The sequence below is a fragment of the Echinops telfairi genome, unplaced genomic scaffold (assembly GCF_000313985.2).
Source record: "Echinops telfairi isolate 266 unplaced genomic scaffold, ASM31398v2 ScPeMD7_10;HRSCAF=50, whole genome shotgun sequence".
NCBI lineage: Eukaryota > Metazoa > Chordata > Mammalia > Afrosoricida > Tenrecidae > Echinops > Echinops telfairi.
In genome coordinates, this window is record NW_022103907.1 from 9,963,448 (window position 1) to 9,983,517 (window position 20,070).

At 47.4% G+C, this 20,070-nt stretch overlaps 1 protein-coding gene across 4 annotated transcripts in view; it reads left to right on the forward strand.

Moving 5' to 3' along the window:
- Positions 1-19,551, forward strand: part of CRIM1 (cysteine rich transmembrane BMP regulator 1) — a 221,696-nt gene extending 202,145 nt beyond the window's left edge. For 3 of the 4 annotated variants that reach the window (XM_045287038.1, XM_045287040.1, XM_045287041.1), the window contains 4 exons: positions 6,137-6,331; positions 12,248-12,370; positions 16,266-16,456; positions 17,108-19,551. In XM_045287038.1, the coding sequence (XP_045142973.1) occupies positions 6,137-6,331; positions 12,248-12,370; positions 16,266-16,456; positions 17,108-17,284 (686 nt within the window). In that variant the 3' untranslated portion in view covers positions 17,285-19,551. The remainder of the gene's footprint in view (positions 1-6,136; positions 6,332-12,247; positions 12,371-16,265; positions 16,457-17,107) is intronic. The other variant, XM_045287039.1, reaches the window with a different exon arrangement.
- The last annotated feature ends 519 nt before the right edge of the window (positions 19,552-20,070 follow it).

Below are 20,070 nucleotides of genomic sequence, written 5' to 3' on the forward strand. Positions count from 1 at the left end.
TTCAAGCTTTTAAGACCCCAGACGCTATATCTTTTGATAGCCGGGCACCGTCAGCTTTCTTCACCACATTTGCTTATTCACCTGCTTTGGGAAGACAAAACTTTTACTCTCAAAGAATTACATTCTCAGAAACCTACAGGGACAGTTGTACCCTGTCCTATAAGGGCTTCTGTGAGTTGAAATCAAGTCAATGGCTTTGTTTGTTTGTTTGTTTGTTTGTTTTCCTATATCAGGAACCCTAGGGTTACTATGATGTTTAAACCATTTAAACCCTTAGAAACTCACAGGGGTAGTTCTGCTCTGTCCTATAGGGTCTCTATGAGTCAGAATCCACTTGATGGCACTGATTTCAGTGTGTTTTTTCCCTTTGTGGGGGGCCAGCCTCCACAACCAAGTGGTTCCAAGGGGTGGTTGTGTAATTGAAGGGTAAGTTAAAGAAACACCAGGCAAGGCATGAAAGGGCTCACCTCTTCCACGAGGACCGGAAGCAGAGAGCGAGCGATGTATTCTCTTAACAGGCTCATGTAATCTCAGGCTAGCAAGCCCCATCATACATATATGTAACAGGAAGGGGATGAGCTATGGGCGTACAGGTAAGCAGGAAGGTGCATAACAAGAGGGGTCAGTTCTAGAGTTAGGATTAAGGAGGCTTAATCTTGGTCATCTCTGAGTTGGCTTGACCTTAAGTGTCCCTGAGCATTTCTCCAGGGCAACGGATCTGTGATCCTTATCAGAAGGGAGTAGAGAGGGTCTGATTGCTCTTGGTAGCAGATAACCTGGGAGATAGCTTTCAAGCAGTTAACTTTATAGAGTAGCAACCATATGCTTGCAAGCAAGCGGTACCTTAAAATTGGCATTATTTGGGGGGGGGGGCAGCGCATGGGGAACAACTTTAATTAGAAGAATATAACTAGAAGGATCTCCATCCCATGAATGTGAAGGCCTCCCTCCAGGGAATCTGGGTCTCCAGACTCCTTAAAATAGTGCAGAGAATTTTTCCGGATACACTCTCTTCCCACTTCTCAGTTTCCCACATCCCTTTGTCAGGTAGTAACTCATGTTTTCAACCAATGATGGATTAGCATCTATCTCTCTCCTTAATTTTGTTTTTTACACCTAATAAGATAGCTTTGTGCTCTCCAGAGTAAGTTAAACTCAGACGGAAATGAACGGAAGTCAAAGACAGGATGTTCCTGAGGTAATCTGCGCTGAGGTATCTTGAATGCCATGGAGAGAAATTGGTAGAAGACCTGAAAAGTTGGCCCCTGGTCAGTGCAGCCCCCTCCTCTGCAGGGAGAGAGCATCGCTGTGCCTGCTGGCGGGGCCCCTGCTCGGAGAAGCCAGCTCCACTGCTGACCGCTCAAGAGTCTCACTGTCACCTCCTCAGTTTGCGACTTTGAATGTTCACTCACGCCTCATTGAATTTTGCAAATGATGTGTTTTATAACCAAAAAGGGAGAGAGATTTTATTTGGGCTAATGACATAGCCCAAAGCTCTTGGTTGAACCCATCACCTTCTGTTCATTCAGAGGAGTTGCTCAGCCTCTTGAATCATTTATAAATATTGTTTTAGACAGTGATCTCAGTCAGGTACCGAACAAGTAGCTACATATACCCTGTGCTGTGCTGTAGCTCGGTATTTCGCCTTTGGCACTCTTTCCATTTTGCAGTCTGTGGAAATTTGTCTAAGTGGCTGGCATCACTCAAGCGCCATGCTACAATGCCAACACCTTTAGAACCAGCTTCAGATTAGCTCTCCCCTTCAATATCGTGTGTGTGTGAGAGAGAGAGAGATTTGTCTCATCAAGATTAACTCATGTCTGTTATTTTTTATAATGGTAATTTTAGGAAAAGAATACAAAGAAGTATAAAATTGAACCCTCGATCTTAACAATCAGTTAATAGTTTTGTTTCTTTCTACCCCATCCCCCCCCCTGTGAAATTTTTTTTAATTGAGGCAAAAATATACACAGCAAAACATTCTCTAATTCAACAACTTAAATTTGTATAATTCAATGCCATTTATTATACTCTTCGTGCGGTACAAGCATTATTGATATCCTTTTCCAAATTATCCCACCATTATGAACATAAACACAGTGCCCCTAAGCAAAACCCTTTTCTCCTTCACCCATGGGAACCATTGGCCAAGTTTGGTTTCTTTTCTCAGTAGTTTTCTTTCTATATTATCCACATGTCACATGTTTCCATAGTTAAATCGCTTTTTAAAGCGTTGTATGGACATCTCACAATAAGTTCTAAGTGCTTCTTCCTACCCCCACATTCACTGCTTGCTCCCCAATTCCCCGACCCTCCCCAGCCCCCAGTCCGTAAAAAACATTGCATCATTTATTGTCTTTATGCATCCACTCCTGTGCTTAATAAACTGGGAAACCTGACAGAAACGATAAAAAACAAAGTAATGATTTAAAGGTAAAAACAAAAAAAGAGTGAGAAAGAAAAGACCACCAACAATATTTTAAAAGGCAGAGGAAAAATATCTGTCCTGGAACAACAAATATTTGAGCATAGAGCAAATTCAGGTTGGGTCAAGAGAGAGGTCACCTGATGGAGTATCTTATCATACCATGGTTTGGTCCACCATAATCAAGTTTACAGTAATCTCTGTCTGATTGTAAAGTTGTTCAAGTCCCTGGCCTGTGGCTAGTGGGGATCTGCCCTCTACAGATGGATTTTGGTCTCCCACTGTCCTCCATAGCCTTCTACAAATTGGCTACCTCACTGTTTATATGAGTTCATGCTGCACACAAAAATATATGTGCTATTCTTTACACGGTATTTGCACATCTGCTAGTGCCTTTTGAGTTATTTAAACAGCCCCTATTGTTAGGCACACAATTTTGGAGATTGTTTTTAAATCTTTGTTATAAGTCATTGTTTCCCAAATGGGTGGTACCACCCACTGGGGTTTGCTGGAACCATGAGGGAGGCGGGCAAAAAGCACACACCTACAGTTTATCCTGGATTATGGGCTATATAGTACAAAAGCTTGTATTTGTCGGGGGGTGGTGTGTGTGTCTGTGTGCGCGCTGAGTTTTTTTGTTTTCTGAAAAAGGGCTGGTAGGCTAAATAAAATTAGGAACGTGTGTATATGTAAACAATAATGTAATAAACATGTAGCTATATGAATAATTTTAGGCCTTTTCAGTGGTTTCCAGGCATGGGATTATTGGATCAAAGGATTATAGGAGTTTTAAGGAGCTATCACGGACACTTCCAGCCTCCCTGTTCCCCCACGCTGCACCACTGTCTTTCCCTACCTGTGGCCTACTTCCAGGGACTGAGATCCCCAGCCCAGTCTCAGACACGCTTCTGGATGGGCCCTGACTCCCCTCCACCCTAGTCATGGCTTTATGATCAGGCTCACAAAGAGAAGCCGAGAGTTGGAGAGTTAGCTCTTGTTGATCACTGGACTCTCTGGAGCCGTCCAGTGAGCTTGGAATGACCTCTGTCCAGTCTGCCGTGCAAGGAACACGGATGTCATACCTCTCTTCCCCACCATCCATATCCTGGCACTTCCCAGGAAGCGCTCTCGAATCGAGTCTTTCTTTCGCCATTACCCTTGCTTTTAGGCTGAACCTCCCTCCCTTCCTCTGGCCCACCCATGCCCTCCTCTTCTACAGCGATCTTCTTAAGAACAGCTGTGAAGGTCCCCACGTCTACAGGAAATAATGTCCATGTTTCCGTTGTCATCCAGTACAGTTCAGGTCAGCCCCAACCTGAGCTCCTCCCTCCCCCCAGACCCTGTATAACTCTGATACTGCTCACTGTTCTGCCAATGTGATAAGCCATTGGGCACACCACCTTTCGCTTAGAATGCCCTCTTTCCATCTTGCCTTCTCCCATTTGCCCCTCAGGTAAGATTCCCAACATCATGTCCTAGCCAAAGCCGTCCCAGTTCAGCCCGCCACGATCTCCTGCGCCGTGTCAGCAGTGCTGATTGTATTATTCCGTAGTGAGGTCCTCTGACTCCCAGGCCTCTGTCCGGGTCTGTGCAGTCCACTGGGTCATGGGGTCATGCCTTTGGCGCTGATGTGTGAAGTATTTGTTGAATGAATGAACACGTGCATGCCCTTAATGATGTTGAACCTGTAATTACTTTTTATAACATATCTTAACCTATTAATGTTTTAACCTCAACGTAAGTGATCATTAAATATGCTACCATAGCTTTCCCTAGATCTTGAGAAAATAAGGCCCTTTCTGTGCTAACCTTCATTCCTGTCCTCCTCCTACAAGAAAGTGGGCTTAGATGCTTCGCAAAGGAATGGCTCCACAGATTGTGGGGGGCTGGGTAGGGAGAGGAGCATCTTTTGTACCCGTCTTATACCGTGATCCACCGGCCCATTGCATGAGCCTCTGCAGCATTGATAGAAAGCAGAATTAGAGCTCGATGGAGGAAGCTTCCGTTCAGAGAGTTCTCTGGGCTAATAGGCTCCAGACTTGATGGCTGCATCCTGTCCCCCAGGACTCACTGACTGGTTAGCCGTTTGACACTGGTGGTTTTGATTTAATGAAGCCTTCTCCTTTAAGAAGCCGTTCTTAGCAAAAAACTTCGATAGGCTTGATATAAAGCCTCTAACGGAATTTTTTTTATCATTTTTTTTTTTATCAGACCGTGTACCAGGGAACTTTTCTGCACGGAAACTTAGCACAAACAGTGAAGTCCGTGTTTTAATAGGTATTTAAAGGGGTTTCAGTTGACAACCAGAACCTGTGATGATGATTCAGGGGTCTCTTGCGGCGCCTTAGCAGCAGCAGTAAGAAAATGTTGAAAACCAAACACGCTGTGCATTTTAACTATCAGCGTAGACTCCTTCCTGTGCCTGCTGAGGAACACCGCGGCGACGAACCAGGGCTGATTCCTATGGAAACACAAAGGACACATGCTTGACTAGACAATGGTATGACCCAAGGCACGTCTCTGAGCATTTTCATCTGTGCCCCTTGGCCGGAAAGTCACCCAGGGAGCTTCTTCCAGGCGCTTCTCAGAGGGCGCTTGAGCACGTGAGGCTGCGCAGAGACAAGGTTCCTCTCACCGCGCACTCACACCCTTCCCCGCCACCTGCCGGTCCCGGGCTGCGCGGCGACCCTCCCCTCGTCCCTGGAAGCACCACTGGGACCCCCAGGTGCTGTGGTTGCTCTTACATTTGCCAGGAGCCAGTGGCGAGGGGGGCTAGCTGCCTTTGGAATCTGCGCATATACTTTCCCAGATTCAGGAGTCTTCCAGCTACTGCCTGCTCGTGTTGAGGAAGTTCCTGCCCAGTGTGCTGCACCCCTCCGCTGTGCTGCAGGGATTGCCGGTCCCTGGGGCTTTTCAGCTCCAGAGGAACGAAACACGAGTCCATGCAGCCAAGCCAGGGACGTGAAGGAGGACACACCTGGGGAAGGGGAAAGGAGGGCAAGGGCGGAGGGAGGGACGAGCAGGATGTTTGAAGCTGTAAGCTCTTCCTAAAAAAATTGATTTGTTCTCAAGCACTATAGTTTGCCAAGAATATGGATTAAAATGAAATAGTTCCTTTTTAAAGTAGGGGTGTCTGTTGATGCAAGAGAATGAAGGACATGGTATCACAATGCAAGTCCCCCCTCCAGCTGGAGGTGCCAGAGGGGACTACAGCTTCTCTACCACATTGCCAATGTCATTTACTCATCCGCGGTCTCATTTACAGACATTGAAAGTAGGCTTTCTGGAGTTCGTCTTTATAAATAGCTTTCCTTTTTCTTTCTTCCTGGAACAAACTCTCAGCACATTCCTACCTGTTCATATTTCCGTGTGTGTGTGTGTGTGTTTCCACATAGTGTGCTAACAACTAGGCGTAAACAACTAACTAACGTGGCAGCCCTCATCCGGTGGGTGTCATTGTGAGCTGGGTGGTTCCTGTCACCACCCCCGCGTCAGGCACAGTGGCTCTGGGTCAGGTACAGGCCACTGGAGGAGAATTCTGAAGGGCCGCATGAGCCGAGCTGAGTGCTAACAGGGAAACAGAAGCTTTGCCCAATTCTGAAACTCCAGGTGTGTGGTGGTTTGGGACGATGCTGTTCCCTTGACGTCTGGGGTGTATGTGGTACTGTGAACACCTCAAGCCACTCTACCCTGTGCTTGTCTTTCCGCTAGAAGACACGATCCCAAAGAAGGTGGTGTGCCACTTCAGCGGGAAGGCCTACGCTGACGAGGAGCGCTGGGACCTGGACAGCTGCACACACTGCTACTGCCTGCAGGGCCAGACCCTCTGCTCAACCGTCAGCTGCCCCTCTCTGCCCTGCGTTGAGCCCATCAATGTGGAGGGCAGTTGCTGCCCGATGTGCCCAGGTATGGAAGCCTTCGCCTTGCCATGTTGCGAGCTGTAATAAGTGATGTAAGTAGTGCAGCTAGACATGGTACCTCGGGTCTTAAAATCGTGGCTGCAGCTGTCCAAGGCACAGCAGTTGCTCTGCGTTCACCTGGAGCCACTGGGGAAGAAGGAGAATCAATAAGAGGAAGATAGAATTTTGTGGCTAAGAGTGTCTGTGCGCAGATGCGTCCTTTGAGATGAGACCAGAGGAAGTGGGTAGTGCCCGTCTACCAGTACTTGATGTTTTGAGCCGAGATTTTGTAGATGAATCCCCATCAAAGGTTGGAATTTCAAGAAAGAATTTAAAATTTCCTTGGAATCCAGATTTTCTGGAGGCTGGAGGAACTCCTGAAACATGCCCTGAGATCATCTTTAAACCTTAAAACTATCACCTGAAGGCTTCTTAAAAGCAAAATAGTAGGTTAGCTTAACTTGTAAAGAATGTTTGCCTTGAGCATCGGGTTTAAGAACTCTCTGGGGAATCGAATTGATAACAGCCGCTGATAAAGCTAAAATGGAGGCTCCGGTGGGACAATGAGCGCCTGTTAACGAGGCGCGGCCAGGAGGGGAGGGTGGCGGCGCTTGCACAGCTTGAGAACGTAGTCCGCGTCCTGAACTGGACGTGGAGAAACTTGGACTGGCGTAGACCTACCTCTGCTGTGTCTGTTCTCAACAACCGTTGAGATGGGATCGGAGCAGACTCTGCATTAGCTCACATTGCCCAGGCTGCCGATGGGGCCCTCTAACATCTTCCGTGCAAATACTCAGGGGTGACCAGGGAAGCCGTGGCCGCCAGGGGAGTGCCAGACCGTGGTTGTCTGCCGTGCCGGGCATCTTCTACTTCTCAACTTCACGTGTCACCTTTAGTGGCAGGGTTACTTTGAGGTGTGAGGACCAGTGCTTGTGCGGAAGGAGGGGGTCAGTTAAACCCAGAGAATCTCATGTAGCTCTTTACTCGTTGGCCTCTGTTTGCTTTTTATGAAGGCGAGCTCTAATGGGGCGTGTCTGACAATGTCCACTTGCCCCTAAAGCAGGAGGGGTCATTCATTGACTCGGGCAGGAGGCTGAGCCTCTTTGGTGCCGTCTCGCGGGCACGCCTCGCTGTTTGCTCTCGCTGCCCTTTCGAAGGCGTAGAGCGAGAGGCGGCGTTTTGCTTCTCAGATGCTTGATCACTTGGTGAGTACATAGGAGAACAGAATTCCGTGAGTCTTTTGAAACGAAGGAGAAATAGATGATTTTCTCCTAGGTGTCTCCTCTAATAACCATCTCCTCTGTATTCTTATGAATATACTTTTTAACGCGCTAAATGAGAAAACTTGACATTATGAGGGGACTTCAAAAAGTCTGTGAGGAAACCGAATAAAAAGATAATGATATCTTTCCAGGAACCTATTGAAACCCCCTTTATTTTTGTTCAACAAAGACCCATGGGGCACCCACTGACCCGGAGCTTAACTTCTTGGCTGCTAACTGAAAAGTCAATGGTTAGAACCCACCGGCTGCTGCAGGGAAACATCAGCTCCCATACAGATTGACAGCCTCACGACCGGCGAGGAAGTCCTCTCTGCTCCAGGGTCCCGGGAGTCAGAATTGACCCGGGCAGTGAGCTTGGTTTGGTGTGTCAGCTACTGCTCCATGTACTAGGGATATAGCAATGAATAGAGCACAGTCACTGCTCACATAGAAGGAGCCCTAGTGGGAGAGTGGGTTTCATGGTGGGCTGTTAACAAGTTCAGCAGTTCGAAACCACCATCTGCTCCCCGGGAGAAAGAAGGGGCTTTCTATTCCCATAAAGAGTTAAAGTCTGGGAAACTCACAGAGCAGTTCTGCCCCGTCCTCCAGGGTCGGCAGCCAACAGAGACGGAGCGTGAATGGTCCCGAGCCTGCAGTGAGCTGTGGGGAATGCCCAGCACGGCAAGGGGCTAGAGAAGCAGGACATGCGGCGCTGTCTTACAAAGGCATTCATGAAGAGACTCAGAAGACTGAAGGCAGGCATCGGGGAGTGAGGGGCCAGGCAGGTAAAATCAAAGTACAAGAGGGCTTCACAAAGGAGCATGCTCAGTTTGAAATCCTATCAGTAAATGGAGGTAATGGGGGAAGCAATAGATAGGACACTCTGCAATTCAGAAGAGAAATTGGAAATGCATCGCTTAAGTTTGATCATGGTTAGCTAAGGGCAGTATTGAACCTGGAGACAAATGAGAGATTGTCTCCCAAGACAGCTTACACAAGGGGACTTTCAAAAGTCCATGGAAAGAAATGGAATTAAAAGATAGTGGAATTCCTGTATAAACTGTTTGAATCTCTATCACAGATAAGAAAACAGGAATACTTTGGACTGAGTTCTGAGACGCTCGGCCTACTGGAGACCAGGCTGGCAAGGAGAGACTAGCAGTGTAGCCGGTGTCACCAGCTGAAGCAAGATGAGAAATGAGAGGGAGCATTTCATTTAGTGTTGCCTAATCCTCTGAGTAGGAGCAGCTGCTGTTCAGTAGTGGCGGCAAAACCTAATGAGAATCAAAGACTCAGGTGGGAAAGGTCAAGACCAGATGCACCCATAGCCGAATGTTCTGGTAATGAAAGCTAAGGCCAGGACAGACAGCTTTGCCCAGGATTTTTAGGGTCTTCATGATCAAGACAAGAATGTGGAGTTGGGGCCAAGGCAGGCAAGGGGAGGATTGTTATGAGCAGATGCCAAGGCTCAACTATAAAGTTGTTCAAAGCGGTATTCAGGGGGCACCGACTCAGGAGAGGAGGGTGGGACCCCAACAGTGCATGGTGACCACCAAGACCCAAACTTGGGGTGGGAACGTGGGAGTAGAGTTGAAGGCTCGCCCAAGCTGGTACGCTCCAGGGTTAGGGCGTGGAATCAAATAGATTCCTAGGGGTTTCTTCAGGACCTACTGTGGGGTTAACACTTATTTCCTGTTTATTAACTGCCCTTTCTGCACCTGGTGCATGATTGGCGAATTCCTTCTCCATCTTTAAGCAAGCCAGTCTCAGTCAGGCTGGACCAGGTGCGGCTCACGGGAGGCTGGGCACCTGGCCCATCTCTCATTGGGACACAGTGTGACCACGGTGTACGTTCTTCACTGGAGTGTTGCCCCCGCACCCAGTCACCGCCCAGAAACACTGTGAAACGATTGTTGGATTCTGCCCGGTGCCCCAACAATAGGAAACTTGCCCTCTAGAAAGACCAGCCTGCATTCTGAATAGACAAACACTAAATAGTTGCTGTCAAAGTAGAGTCTGCCTCACACAGACGAAATGTGTGCAGAATAGATTCGCACTCCATGGATTGTCAGTGGATGATTCTTTGGGAGTAGATTTTCAGGCCTGCCTTTCTTCCGAGGCACCTCTGAGTGGATTCAAACTGCCAACCTTGGAGCTAGCAGCCCAGAACTTAACCAGTTGCACCTCCAGGGACTCCAACCCTTTGCAAAATAGTTTTCTCGTCTTCCCTTTCTGGGTGTACAGGCAAACCTTGGTGGTAGCTGGGTGGTTCGTGCTTGATCCATCATTCAGGAAGCCGAGGCTCGGAAACGTGAAGTGAATCGCCAAAGCCAAGCAGCTCGAACCTCCCAGGCCTGGATCGACCCCAAGTTCCATCTCCAAGACAGAGGGGCCTTAGTCGCCGGAGTCCCGAGTGCCCCCCCCCCGACCCCCCAAGTGTCCAGGGAAAGGACACCTTTAAGGAAGTAAAATTCATCCTGAGTAAATTGTCTTGGGTTCCTCTGGATGGCACTTTTCCTCACGGCCATAGGACCGAGTCAGCGGTGCCTGCACCGGGCCTTGCTGGGTGGGGTTTTGCATCCCATCTGGCTCTGCAATGGCCGAGCTCTAACCGGCTCTTTAGCAAATGCCACAAGGACTCAGTCTTTCACCAGGAAGGCCTGGGTCTAGGCATTGAAATAGAGGAGTAGCCCCCCTTACATTTTGCTGCTCTAAGCAGTTTTTTGCTGATGATTTTTTTGTTCTGTCCCTGCTGGAGCACTCTGAACCGGAGTTGCGAGCTTTGTGAGTTACTGAGCGCTTCGGTCGGTCTCTACTGGACGAGCCACCCCCTTGCCTCCCAGCCAGGTCCTGACGTTCCTGCTCCTGCCAAGTGGAGCCTTTGAAGGGTGCCTGCGGGGAACCGCTGCCAGGTGTTTGGTGGGGCTATATTGAAAGCCACCCATCTGCGGGCCAGAGGTGCACGAGTTTCACAGCTGACTCGATCCCAGCTCCGAGCCTCTGAGGCTTTGATACCGAGCTGGTCACAGGGTGGGTGGACTGGACCTTACCTTAGTCTTTATGTGGAGGCCCCAGAGGCCGGCCTCTGGTTGGCCCTTTGATTGCGACAAGAAGGCTCAAACCTGTGGGATACACTGGGTGGAGGAGTGCTGACGTGGTGGGGAATGAAAAGACCCCACATCGAGCAGTTTTCCTTCCCAAGTTCATCCAGGAAATTCATGCTGTCATCTGGGTTTCTCTGTGGGTAGGATAAACAGCCCCCCCTCCACCCCCATCTTCCCCTCACACACATGAACCACCTACTGGTGGGAATCAGCACACCTTGCAAGCTCTTCAGTAATTCAAGTGTGATAGAAAAGTTTGAGAATTGATACTCAGGCATCCCTGCCCCTGTGTTTGATTGTATTTTTATTACATTCTGTTTGTAAACTCAAGCTTTGCAGGGACCCATTGAGCGGTAGGAATTCTGAGCGTTCTCTCTAGTTCCTGTCCTGTCAGAAAGATAGACAAAGAAAGTAAGCACTGGGAGACTACCAGACTTGAAGGCCAGCTCTGCGAGTTACTAGATACATAATGTTGGGCAAGTTGGTTGACCGCTCTTGATTCCCGTAACTCATACTGGAAGCTTAGCACTCTTTCACATCTTCCCTCTCTGCCATTCTCGGAAGGTTAGTGACAGTGGGGTAGGCAACGCCCCCGAGAAGACAACGTTATCAACCCTTATTAAACCTGTGTGACTCACATCACTCCCTGCCACTCAGTCGATGCTGACTCATAGCGACCCTGTAGGACAGGGTAGCACTGCCCCCGTGAGCTTCCACCCGAGACTGTGAACTGTGGCCGGGAGTAGAAAACCGGCCTGTCTCCCGAGGAGGTGGTTCCACACGGCTCACCTGTGGATGGCAGCTCAAAAAGCAAAAAATACTTTTTGGTGTGCGCTTAGGAAAATCCTGAGTTTCCGCGCTGTAGCATGAGGGAATGGGCTTTCCAAAGGCCGGCTCTTGGGGATGAAGACTTGTGTTTCCCAGACAGTTCTCTTTCCTGGTGTGGTATCTTGTTGATCAAAGTGCCTGTGTGATCCAGTCAGGGAATGGTGTCAACGTATTTGACTGAAGATTGGTTTCCAGCCTACATGCTTCCAGTGGCACCAGAGACTTCAGTGAGGCAGCACCTGGCGAGGAGGACAGAGCATTTGCTTTGGGACTTGGTCTGGCAAGGAATGCCAGCCAGCGGGCCGTGCTGGCACTCCGTCAAGCCCTGCCGCCTTGTTTGCTGTGCATACCTCTACACACAGTGCTTCCGGGAACAGCAAAGGACAGCCATTAGCTGACGGCAAGTGGAAGGAGCGTTCCATTCCAACCAGCCCCCCAGTGGCTTTACAGCCGACCATGGCCCCCGCACCATCTCACATACAGAAGCAAAGCTTCTAACCCTAGTGCAGGAGGCGAGCCGTCTTGACTTTTAACGTCGTCCGATGGGGACCACCACTGCAACGCTAGTAACGCCATTTCACCCATTTCACGTTAATGATGCAAATCTCAGGGCCCAGGGCGTACTGTATTGAATCGAATGCCCCATTTGGATTGAGGGTACAAAAGCCCAACCGTAAGATCAAGCAGGCAGCTTCGTCATCTCTTAATTCCAATGTTGCCTTCTTTCAGAAATGTATGTCCCAGAACCAACCAATGTACCCATTGAGAAGACCCATCACCGTGGAGAGATTGAACTGCAGGCCCCCATGTGGCCAACGTCTAGTGAGAATGACATCGTCCACCTCCCGAGAGGTAAGTGCAGAGGGCAGTTGAGAGAGAGCTCATCTTAGGCAGCTACTGCTTGGTGTGTTTTTCTTTGTTTCATTCTTTGTGTTTTTTCCAACTTCCTGTGAGTTACTTTTAAATGGTGTGCCCAAGAAGTTCAGATAACTACTCCAGTAAAGACCCGGTGGGCTTCAGGTGTAATGAAGACTCGCAATGCAGACATAAGTCTGGGGAATGGGGTAGAGAGCGCCCTTCCTACACCCACATGCTCAGACTTCGTGATGACGGCGAGGACTTGGTAGCAGGAATTCCCGTGCCATCTCTCACCTGGGTGTGTGAATGGCCGCTGTATGCAGGCTAGTATTGAGTCAGGGTCCGTGTGGGTTCTGTACAGGCAGTTAGACGTGTGTGTACAGTGACAGTTCAATCGATGACGTGTGGGTCGTTTCTAGTCGTTAGACGTAGTCCTTGCTTTTCCCCTCCTCGCGTCCGGTTGCGTGCAGTATCACTCTCTTCCCTCACGCAGCTGTATTCCTGTCAGTACTGCTGCCTCTGTCAAGGTAGACCTCTCAGTCAAAACTATCTATAAACTTGCTGTCAGTCACAGCTCAGTCACAGTTGCAAAACTCCTGCTATGAAATATTTTATATTCCTTTTGGAAGAAGCAACATCCGTGGCTTGAGAAATCGATGATCTGTGTAACTCTAGATATCCCAAGTGTTGTTTGAATCCAAAGAGCCAAATTCCGGGGACCAGTGGTTAGCGCCTGGTGTGGCGGCTCTGACAGAATGGCACTGCAGCAACACGGTACACACTCATTCCTCACGAAGTACTTAGTGCCTCTTGTGCTCCAAGCACTGTCCTAAACGGGCAACTTTGATCCTAAAAGTAGCCTCACTTACTGGTGTATTTTGAAGTGATGCTGCAAAGTGTTAGACTGTTAACCTCAAGGGGTTGGTGATTCAAACCCACCACCTGCTCCTCGGAGGAAACATGAGGCTCTCTGCTCCCATCAAGCTTTGACAGCCTCGGAAATCCTATAGAGCAGCGGTTCTCAACCTGTGGGTCGCAACCCCTTTGGGGGTCAAATGACCCTTTCACAGGGGTCACCCAATTCAGAACAGTAGCAAAATGACAGTGATGAAGTAGCAATGAAAATAATGGTATGGTTGGGGGTCACCACCACATGAGGACCTGTATGAAAGGGTCTCGTCATTAGGAAGGTTGAGAACCACTGCTATAGAAGGTCACTGTCAGTCAGAATCAACTTAATGGCAGTGGAGATTTGCTTACATATCACATAGGATCCCTGCTCTACAGTCTGTGTAGGAAAAAATTCCTCATGTGTCAGCAGCCAGAGAATCCATGCTTCTAGGCCACTGTTTCCCAAATTAGGTGATACTGGCCCCAGGCACTGGAATGAACCAGAAGGGGCTGGCAAAGCAGATGCCTACACTTTATCCTGGATTGGGGGTATTGTACAGTAGATTTTCATTGCCAGTGGGGTGCTAGTTGTTTTTTCATAAAGGGGCAGTACCTCTGTTTTAACCTATTCATCTGTTTCAGTCTTAAAATTCCAGCCGAGACCTACTGCCATAGTCGATCCTGTTGATATGTTAGATCTTACCTGGATTTTTACCAACAGACTTGTATTAGTCCAGACTGACTACACAGACACTCATGTCTATAAGAAAGAGCTTTATATGGAAAACCAACTGTATAGAGGGAGAACAGTCCAGATCAAGTCCATAAATTACTCCTGACTCACACAGCACACACAATGATGCCGAATCCAGGAAGCTCACAGGCCGGTGGGTGAAAAATCTCATGGCTCTGAAGCAGCGGTGGCTTCTACCAGCTCTCTGAGTGTGGTTCCTTAACAGGAATGTGAAGCCGAGAGTGTGGCCCACACCTCCCCAGAAAAGAAGGGGAAGTTCCCAGAATGCTCATGAGAAGGCCATGTCCACAAGGAAATATATCAGGCTGGGATCTGATTGACAGACTGTTGTCAGACTCCACCCCTTCCCTCTTACTATCCTCAAGTTGACATGCGATTATATAACTACCACAAGACTTGTCTCAGCTTTTCTCTCAACAAGATTTCCTCAAATTACATTTTAATCTTCTAGTATGACATGCATTCATAAACGCAGTCCCATCATTTGGATTGCAGAGAGGTTAAAAAATTAGTTATTAAATATTTAAACTTGAATCTATCAGTAAGTTACAATGTGTACCTTTGGCATTTTATTTGATGCTGGTAGATGCTTCGGTTTTTGCCCTTCCATATAAAGCAGTGAAAGGAGCCCCGGCACAGGGCTTAAAGTGCTGAGCTGTGACGGAGCAGGCCCAGGGTTGGAAGTGCACAGCTGCTGCTCTGCAGGAAGGATACATGGCAGTCAGCTTCCTTACAGATCTCAGGCCTATAGGGTCACTAGGAGTCGGAATAACTCCATGTCGATAGTTTGGTTTTGAGTATATAAAGTATTGCCATAAAAAAAGATAGTATTGCCATCGGCACTGGCCCAAATGATAGTTTCCTTCCTCCTCCTCTCCTCCAGTAAAAATCTTAATTGTTCACCAGGGCTGCCTTAATATCACAAAGGTTTGCTGACTTTCCTGAAAACACTTAAGAGCAGCGCCATCACATGGCAAGCACAATGAAAGCCAAGTTCCCTACATCTATGGTGGGGACTGTCTCTGAGGCATTTAGACAGTCTGATTGTAGCAAGACAAAACTAAGGGGCCTTGTAGCAAGCCCCATGTGGGCAGGCTGCGTTGCACCTTGCCTTGCCCCATTCTTCATGAAGATGTGCACAGACTACAGAGATCTGTGTCTCCAGCCGCCATGCAGCCTGCTCTCTGCAGCAGGACAATGGTTCTACCAGGTCTTGTGAGTGCTAACAGGTTTAGGAAAAGTAAGTACCATATATACTCGCGTATAAGCCGAACCAAATATCAGTTGAGGCACCTAATTTTACTACAAAAACTGCATAAAAATGTGCTGGGAAACTCAGCTTACACACGAACGTATACGGTATTTGGGTGTAAAGCTCAGTCAGTATCACCCAATGGACCAAGTTCCTGATTCTGGTTTAGTTTGTGATTATTTAGGATCTCATTAGTCTTACCTGTCAACACTAATGAATAGAATATAGTTTATCAAGGGGGAAGAGGGGAAGGAAGGGGGGAAATGAGCGGATGCCAGGCGCTCAAGTAGAAAGAAAATGTTTTGAAAAAGATGACATGTACAGATGTGTTTGACAAAATGGATATATGTATGGAAAGTACACAAATCAATGAAAAGCTTTTAACAAATTAATGAAATCTCAATGTCAAAAAAAAAGGTAAAAAATATATAATTTTTCCTTGATTTCCAGTGAGCTAATAAGCTAATGCCTCCACCTCAGAATCTTTCAAGACTCTAGGTCAGTGGTTCTCAACCTTCCTAATGCTGTGACCCTTTAATATAGTTCATGTGGTGGTGACCCCAACCATAACATTATTTTCGTTGCTACTTCATCACTGTCATTTTGCTACTCTTATGAATCGGGCAACCCCAAAGGGGTCGCGATCCACAAGTTGAGAATCTAGGTATTAAAGGTATTCAAACTATTTTTAATCATCTCAGTCACTTTTAAAGTCTACCGGGGCATTTTCTAACTCTTGTTAGTCAGGCCCCTCGTCCCCATTCTGAACGCCTTCCCCTTGAGCCTTCACTTTCATCTCCATCCCTGAGTGCGCTGCCTGCTGGTGCAGCTCTTTGAATCGGCATTCAATTTTAATCATGTTTTTGGCCTTAAACCTCTGGAAGGCAATAAAATCAAGCTGCCGATCTCTATTTGCGATGTAATTAAAATACCCCTGAAAGGTACTGGTTCAGGTCGTAAATGCATGTACATTTCCCGCCTCCGTGTCCTAGACATGGGTCACCTCCAGGTGGATTACAGAGAGAACAACAGGCTGCCCCAAAGTGGAGACTCGGCGCTCGACTCCATCACCTCGGTCGTGGTCCCCGTCATCATCTGCCTTTCCCTTATCGTCGCCTTTCTGCTCGTCAACCAGAAGAAACAGTGGGTACCGCTGCTCTGCTGGTATCGGACACCAACCAAGGTACTGCCCCTAACAGATGTTGATTAGGCAGCCTGTATTCTCATATTCCCTTAAAAATCATTTGGTCCCTTTTAGTCCATGCGTGATATGTTCAATTTAGCATCACCCCGAAGCTCTCAAATGTACAATGTTTGCCTGGGGCTGGATCAATCACTGGGCGAATTATCCATCATCCATTAAGTTAATGAAGGCTGACCTTTCAAGGCTCCCAATTAAAGTTTTCAAATGACCTGGGCACAGTCTTCATGCTGGGCACATGCCGGGTATCCCGAAAGCCCACAGCCAGAAGGAAACGTAACTTATAATTGGGCGCAATGCTTGGCCCACGTTGAAGGCTTGACCATTGCCTCAGATATGAAAAATCACCCCTTGCTTTAAAATCTTCCCTCTGGGAACTCCCCCCTCGCCCCTCAGTCCTCTGAGACACGCATCCTCATGCCACTGTACCAGTCTCCACGCTCCTCCGCCCATGCCCTCCATCCGTCACTGCCGCTTGCCAGTGTCCTCCTGCGGGGGCCTGGGACAGCATGGGCTCAGGCTGACCTGCACAGGCCAGTGCACGGCAGAGGGATCACCTCACCGTTGATCTGGAATGGATTAAAACAAACAAACCCAGCTAACTCTCTGATCTCTCCTCCTCTCATTAAATAGCCTTCTTCCTTCAATAACCAGCTGGTATCGGTGGACTGCAAGAAAGGAACCCGAGTCCAGGTGGACAGTTCCCAGAGAATGCTGAGAATCGCTGAGCCTGATGCACGATTCAGTGGCTTCTACAGCATGCAGAAACAGAACCAGCTACAGGCAGACAATTTCTACCAGACGGTGTGAAGAAGGGCCGAGATGAGACCTGCGAGACAGAAAACGGCGAAATCTGCTCTTAAAAGTAAACTAGGGATTGTGCACTTGCTTAGTGGACTGTGTGGGATAGTGACTTGATGTGATGCGCGGAGGCCTCCCTGGGATGGGCGCGGTCAATGGCAACGTGCAGAACAAGCATTCCCACTCTCCCGCAAGATAACTTGACCAAGTGTTTTCTTAGAACCAAAGTTTTTAAAGTTGCTCAGATATATTTGCCTGTAATATAGCTGTAGAGATATTTGGGGAGGGGGACAGTGGAGTTTGGTTGGGGAAACGGGTGGGCGGGTGGTGTTGGGAAGAAATTGGTCAGCTTGGCTCGGGGAGAAATCCAGGAAAGGAAAAGCAGCTCGCTGGCCCAGCACCCGAGGGTGGGTCTTTCCCTGCTGCTTCCAAGTCGTAGGGGTTGCTGCCGAGTGCGGCCCTGGACCAGCAGGAGACGCACGCACACGCAGGGCTGGCCTTCCAGCCGCCACAACCACCTGAGGGGAGGCGCCGCGCACCAGAACCTCCCAATAGCCATCCCAGGGCTAAAGCCACAGGTTTCTTTGCTCTACAGGCATGACTGCAGTTGGCAGTGAGGAAGCAAGGGAAATGCAAGAGCAAAATTTCCCGAAAGCGGGTTCTTAGGAATATAGTTATACTTTTTGCTGCTTTTTGTTTCATTTTTGTTTTCATTCCAAGCCAATCAGCCAGTTCCTAGCAGGGTCAGCCAATGAATGCGAGCCGGCAGTCACTTCTCCAGGTGGGCGCCGGTGCTCTGCTCTCCGCAGTGGGGCAGGGAGGCGGGAGTCCTGGGGCTTCCGTCCTCCATGCGTGTTGTTGCTTTGTTCTCTCCTCATGGTGGTTGTTCAGAGTTTTTATGGAAGCTCTAGCTTACGAAGAAACTTAAAAAAAAAAAAAGACTGGGGTTTTTTTTTTCCTTATTATATACTGATTCTACAAAATAGAAACTACTTCATTTTAATTGTGTATTATTAAAGCACCTTTGTTGAAGCTCGAAAAAAAATGATGCCTCTTTAAACTTTAGCAATTATAGGAATATTTATGTAACTATGTTATGCTTCAGAAAAGCAAAAGTATTTGTGTGTGTGCATATATGTACACATATATACACACACATCTATATTTATACACACACAATTTTATGTTTTCCTGTTGAATGTATTTTTATGAGATTTTAACCAGAACAGAGAGAACCAGGCATTCCATGACCAAGGCTTTCACAGATTTTCGCGGAACACCTGCAGTGTGATCAGAAAGGTGTGGGAGAGTGGTGGTATAAATACATATCAGAGCACACTCACCTCCAGCTCGGTGTGTCTGTGCGTGCCCACGCACACGCCTTAAGCAGCACGGCGCCTGCTCTAGAGAAGGTAGTACGTTATTCAGTCCTGCCTCACTTGGCTTCCCTTTCAGTTGGTTTTCAATTCACTCACTGGCCAGAGACATTTTGTTTTTTTCCAAACAACTGTTTGAAACTACTGGAATATCATCCACAGTAAAAGCTGGAAGTTTGTTTGCCTCAAGTTTCACTCTGACTGTGTATTATAAACTTTCCAAACAGCTCTCAGCACTTTTATACTGATTACCCATTTGTGCATTGATTTTTCTTTTTAAAAAATGCTTGTTGTGAAAGACACAGATACCCAGTATGCTTAATGTGAAAAGAAAATGTGTTCTGTTTTGTAAAGGAACTTTCAAGTATTGTTGTAAATACTTGGACAGAGGTTGCTGAACTTTAAAAAAAATTAATTTATTACTATAATGACCTAATTTATTAATCTGAAGATTAACCATTTTTTTTTGTCTTAGAATATCAAAAGAAAAAGAAAAAGGTGTTCTAGCTGTTTGCTTCAAAGGAGAAAAAGATTTATTATCAAGGGGCAATATTTTTACCTATTTCCAAAATAAAATTTGTTGGTATGTTACCAAAATAGATTTACATCAGCCTGATTAGTATAAAATTTTGTTGACAATTAACCCATTCCTGACATAAAAAGTCTGTATCCAAAAAGGTGTAAATGCTTGCTTTTTGTTTTTCAAAAATCATGGCCGTATTATGAAAATACTAACAGGACATAGGACAAGGTGTAAATTTTTTTTTAAAGATATGATTTATTCTGAGTGCTGTATCTATTACTCTGACTTTGGTTCCTGTTGTGCTCTTGTAAAAGAAGAACAAATATAATTTCCTGAAAAATAAAATTGATCTATGGCACTTGGAGTGCAGTTCAGTTCTACAGTTTGCTTTTGCTTTTCTTTAAAAACAGCACACGAAGCTGTACGCGGACTACTTACAATTTGGTTGTTGGCAGGAAAATAAACGTTTGAATCGAAGTCACACGCGTAACTTTGGAAGATTCCTCCTCTGGTGCAAGCTGCCAGTCAGATGGGCCTCTAGCGCCATCGGCAGGCCTGCTGCCTCCTTCGGAAGGCAGACTTCCCCCAGGAGCCCTTGCCCAGAGGGTCCCCTTAAGCCTGCACCCACAGGGATGTTGTTGCCCTCAAGAGAAGGGAAGTGGGACGGGGCTTCTCTGCATCAATCACCGAAGTCCAAACGAATCTGCTCAGGAACAAGGGTTGTGGTGGGAAGCCCTGGTGTTTTACTGTCAAGGAAGAAAAAGGTTGCCAGGTAAAATAAGTAACCTAATGATGAGGAGGTCTTTCAAAAGGGAAGAAGTGGGTCTATTTTCAAACACTTTTAAAACTATCAACTTAAGGAGCAATGAGACACAAGTGTTGCCCGCCCCCCCCCC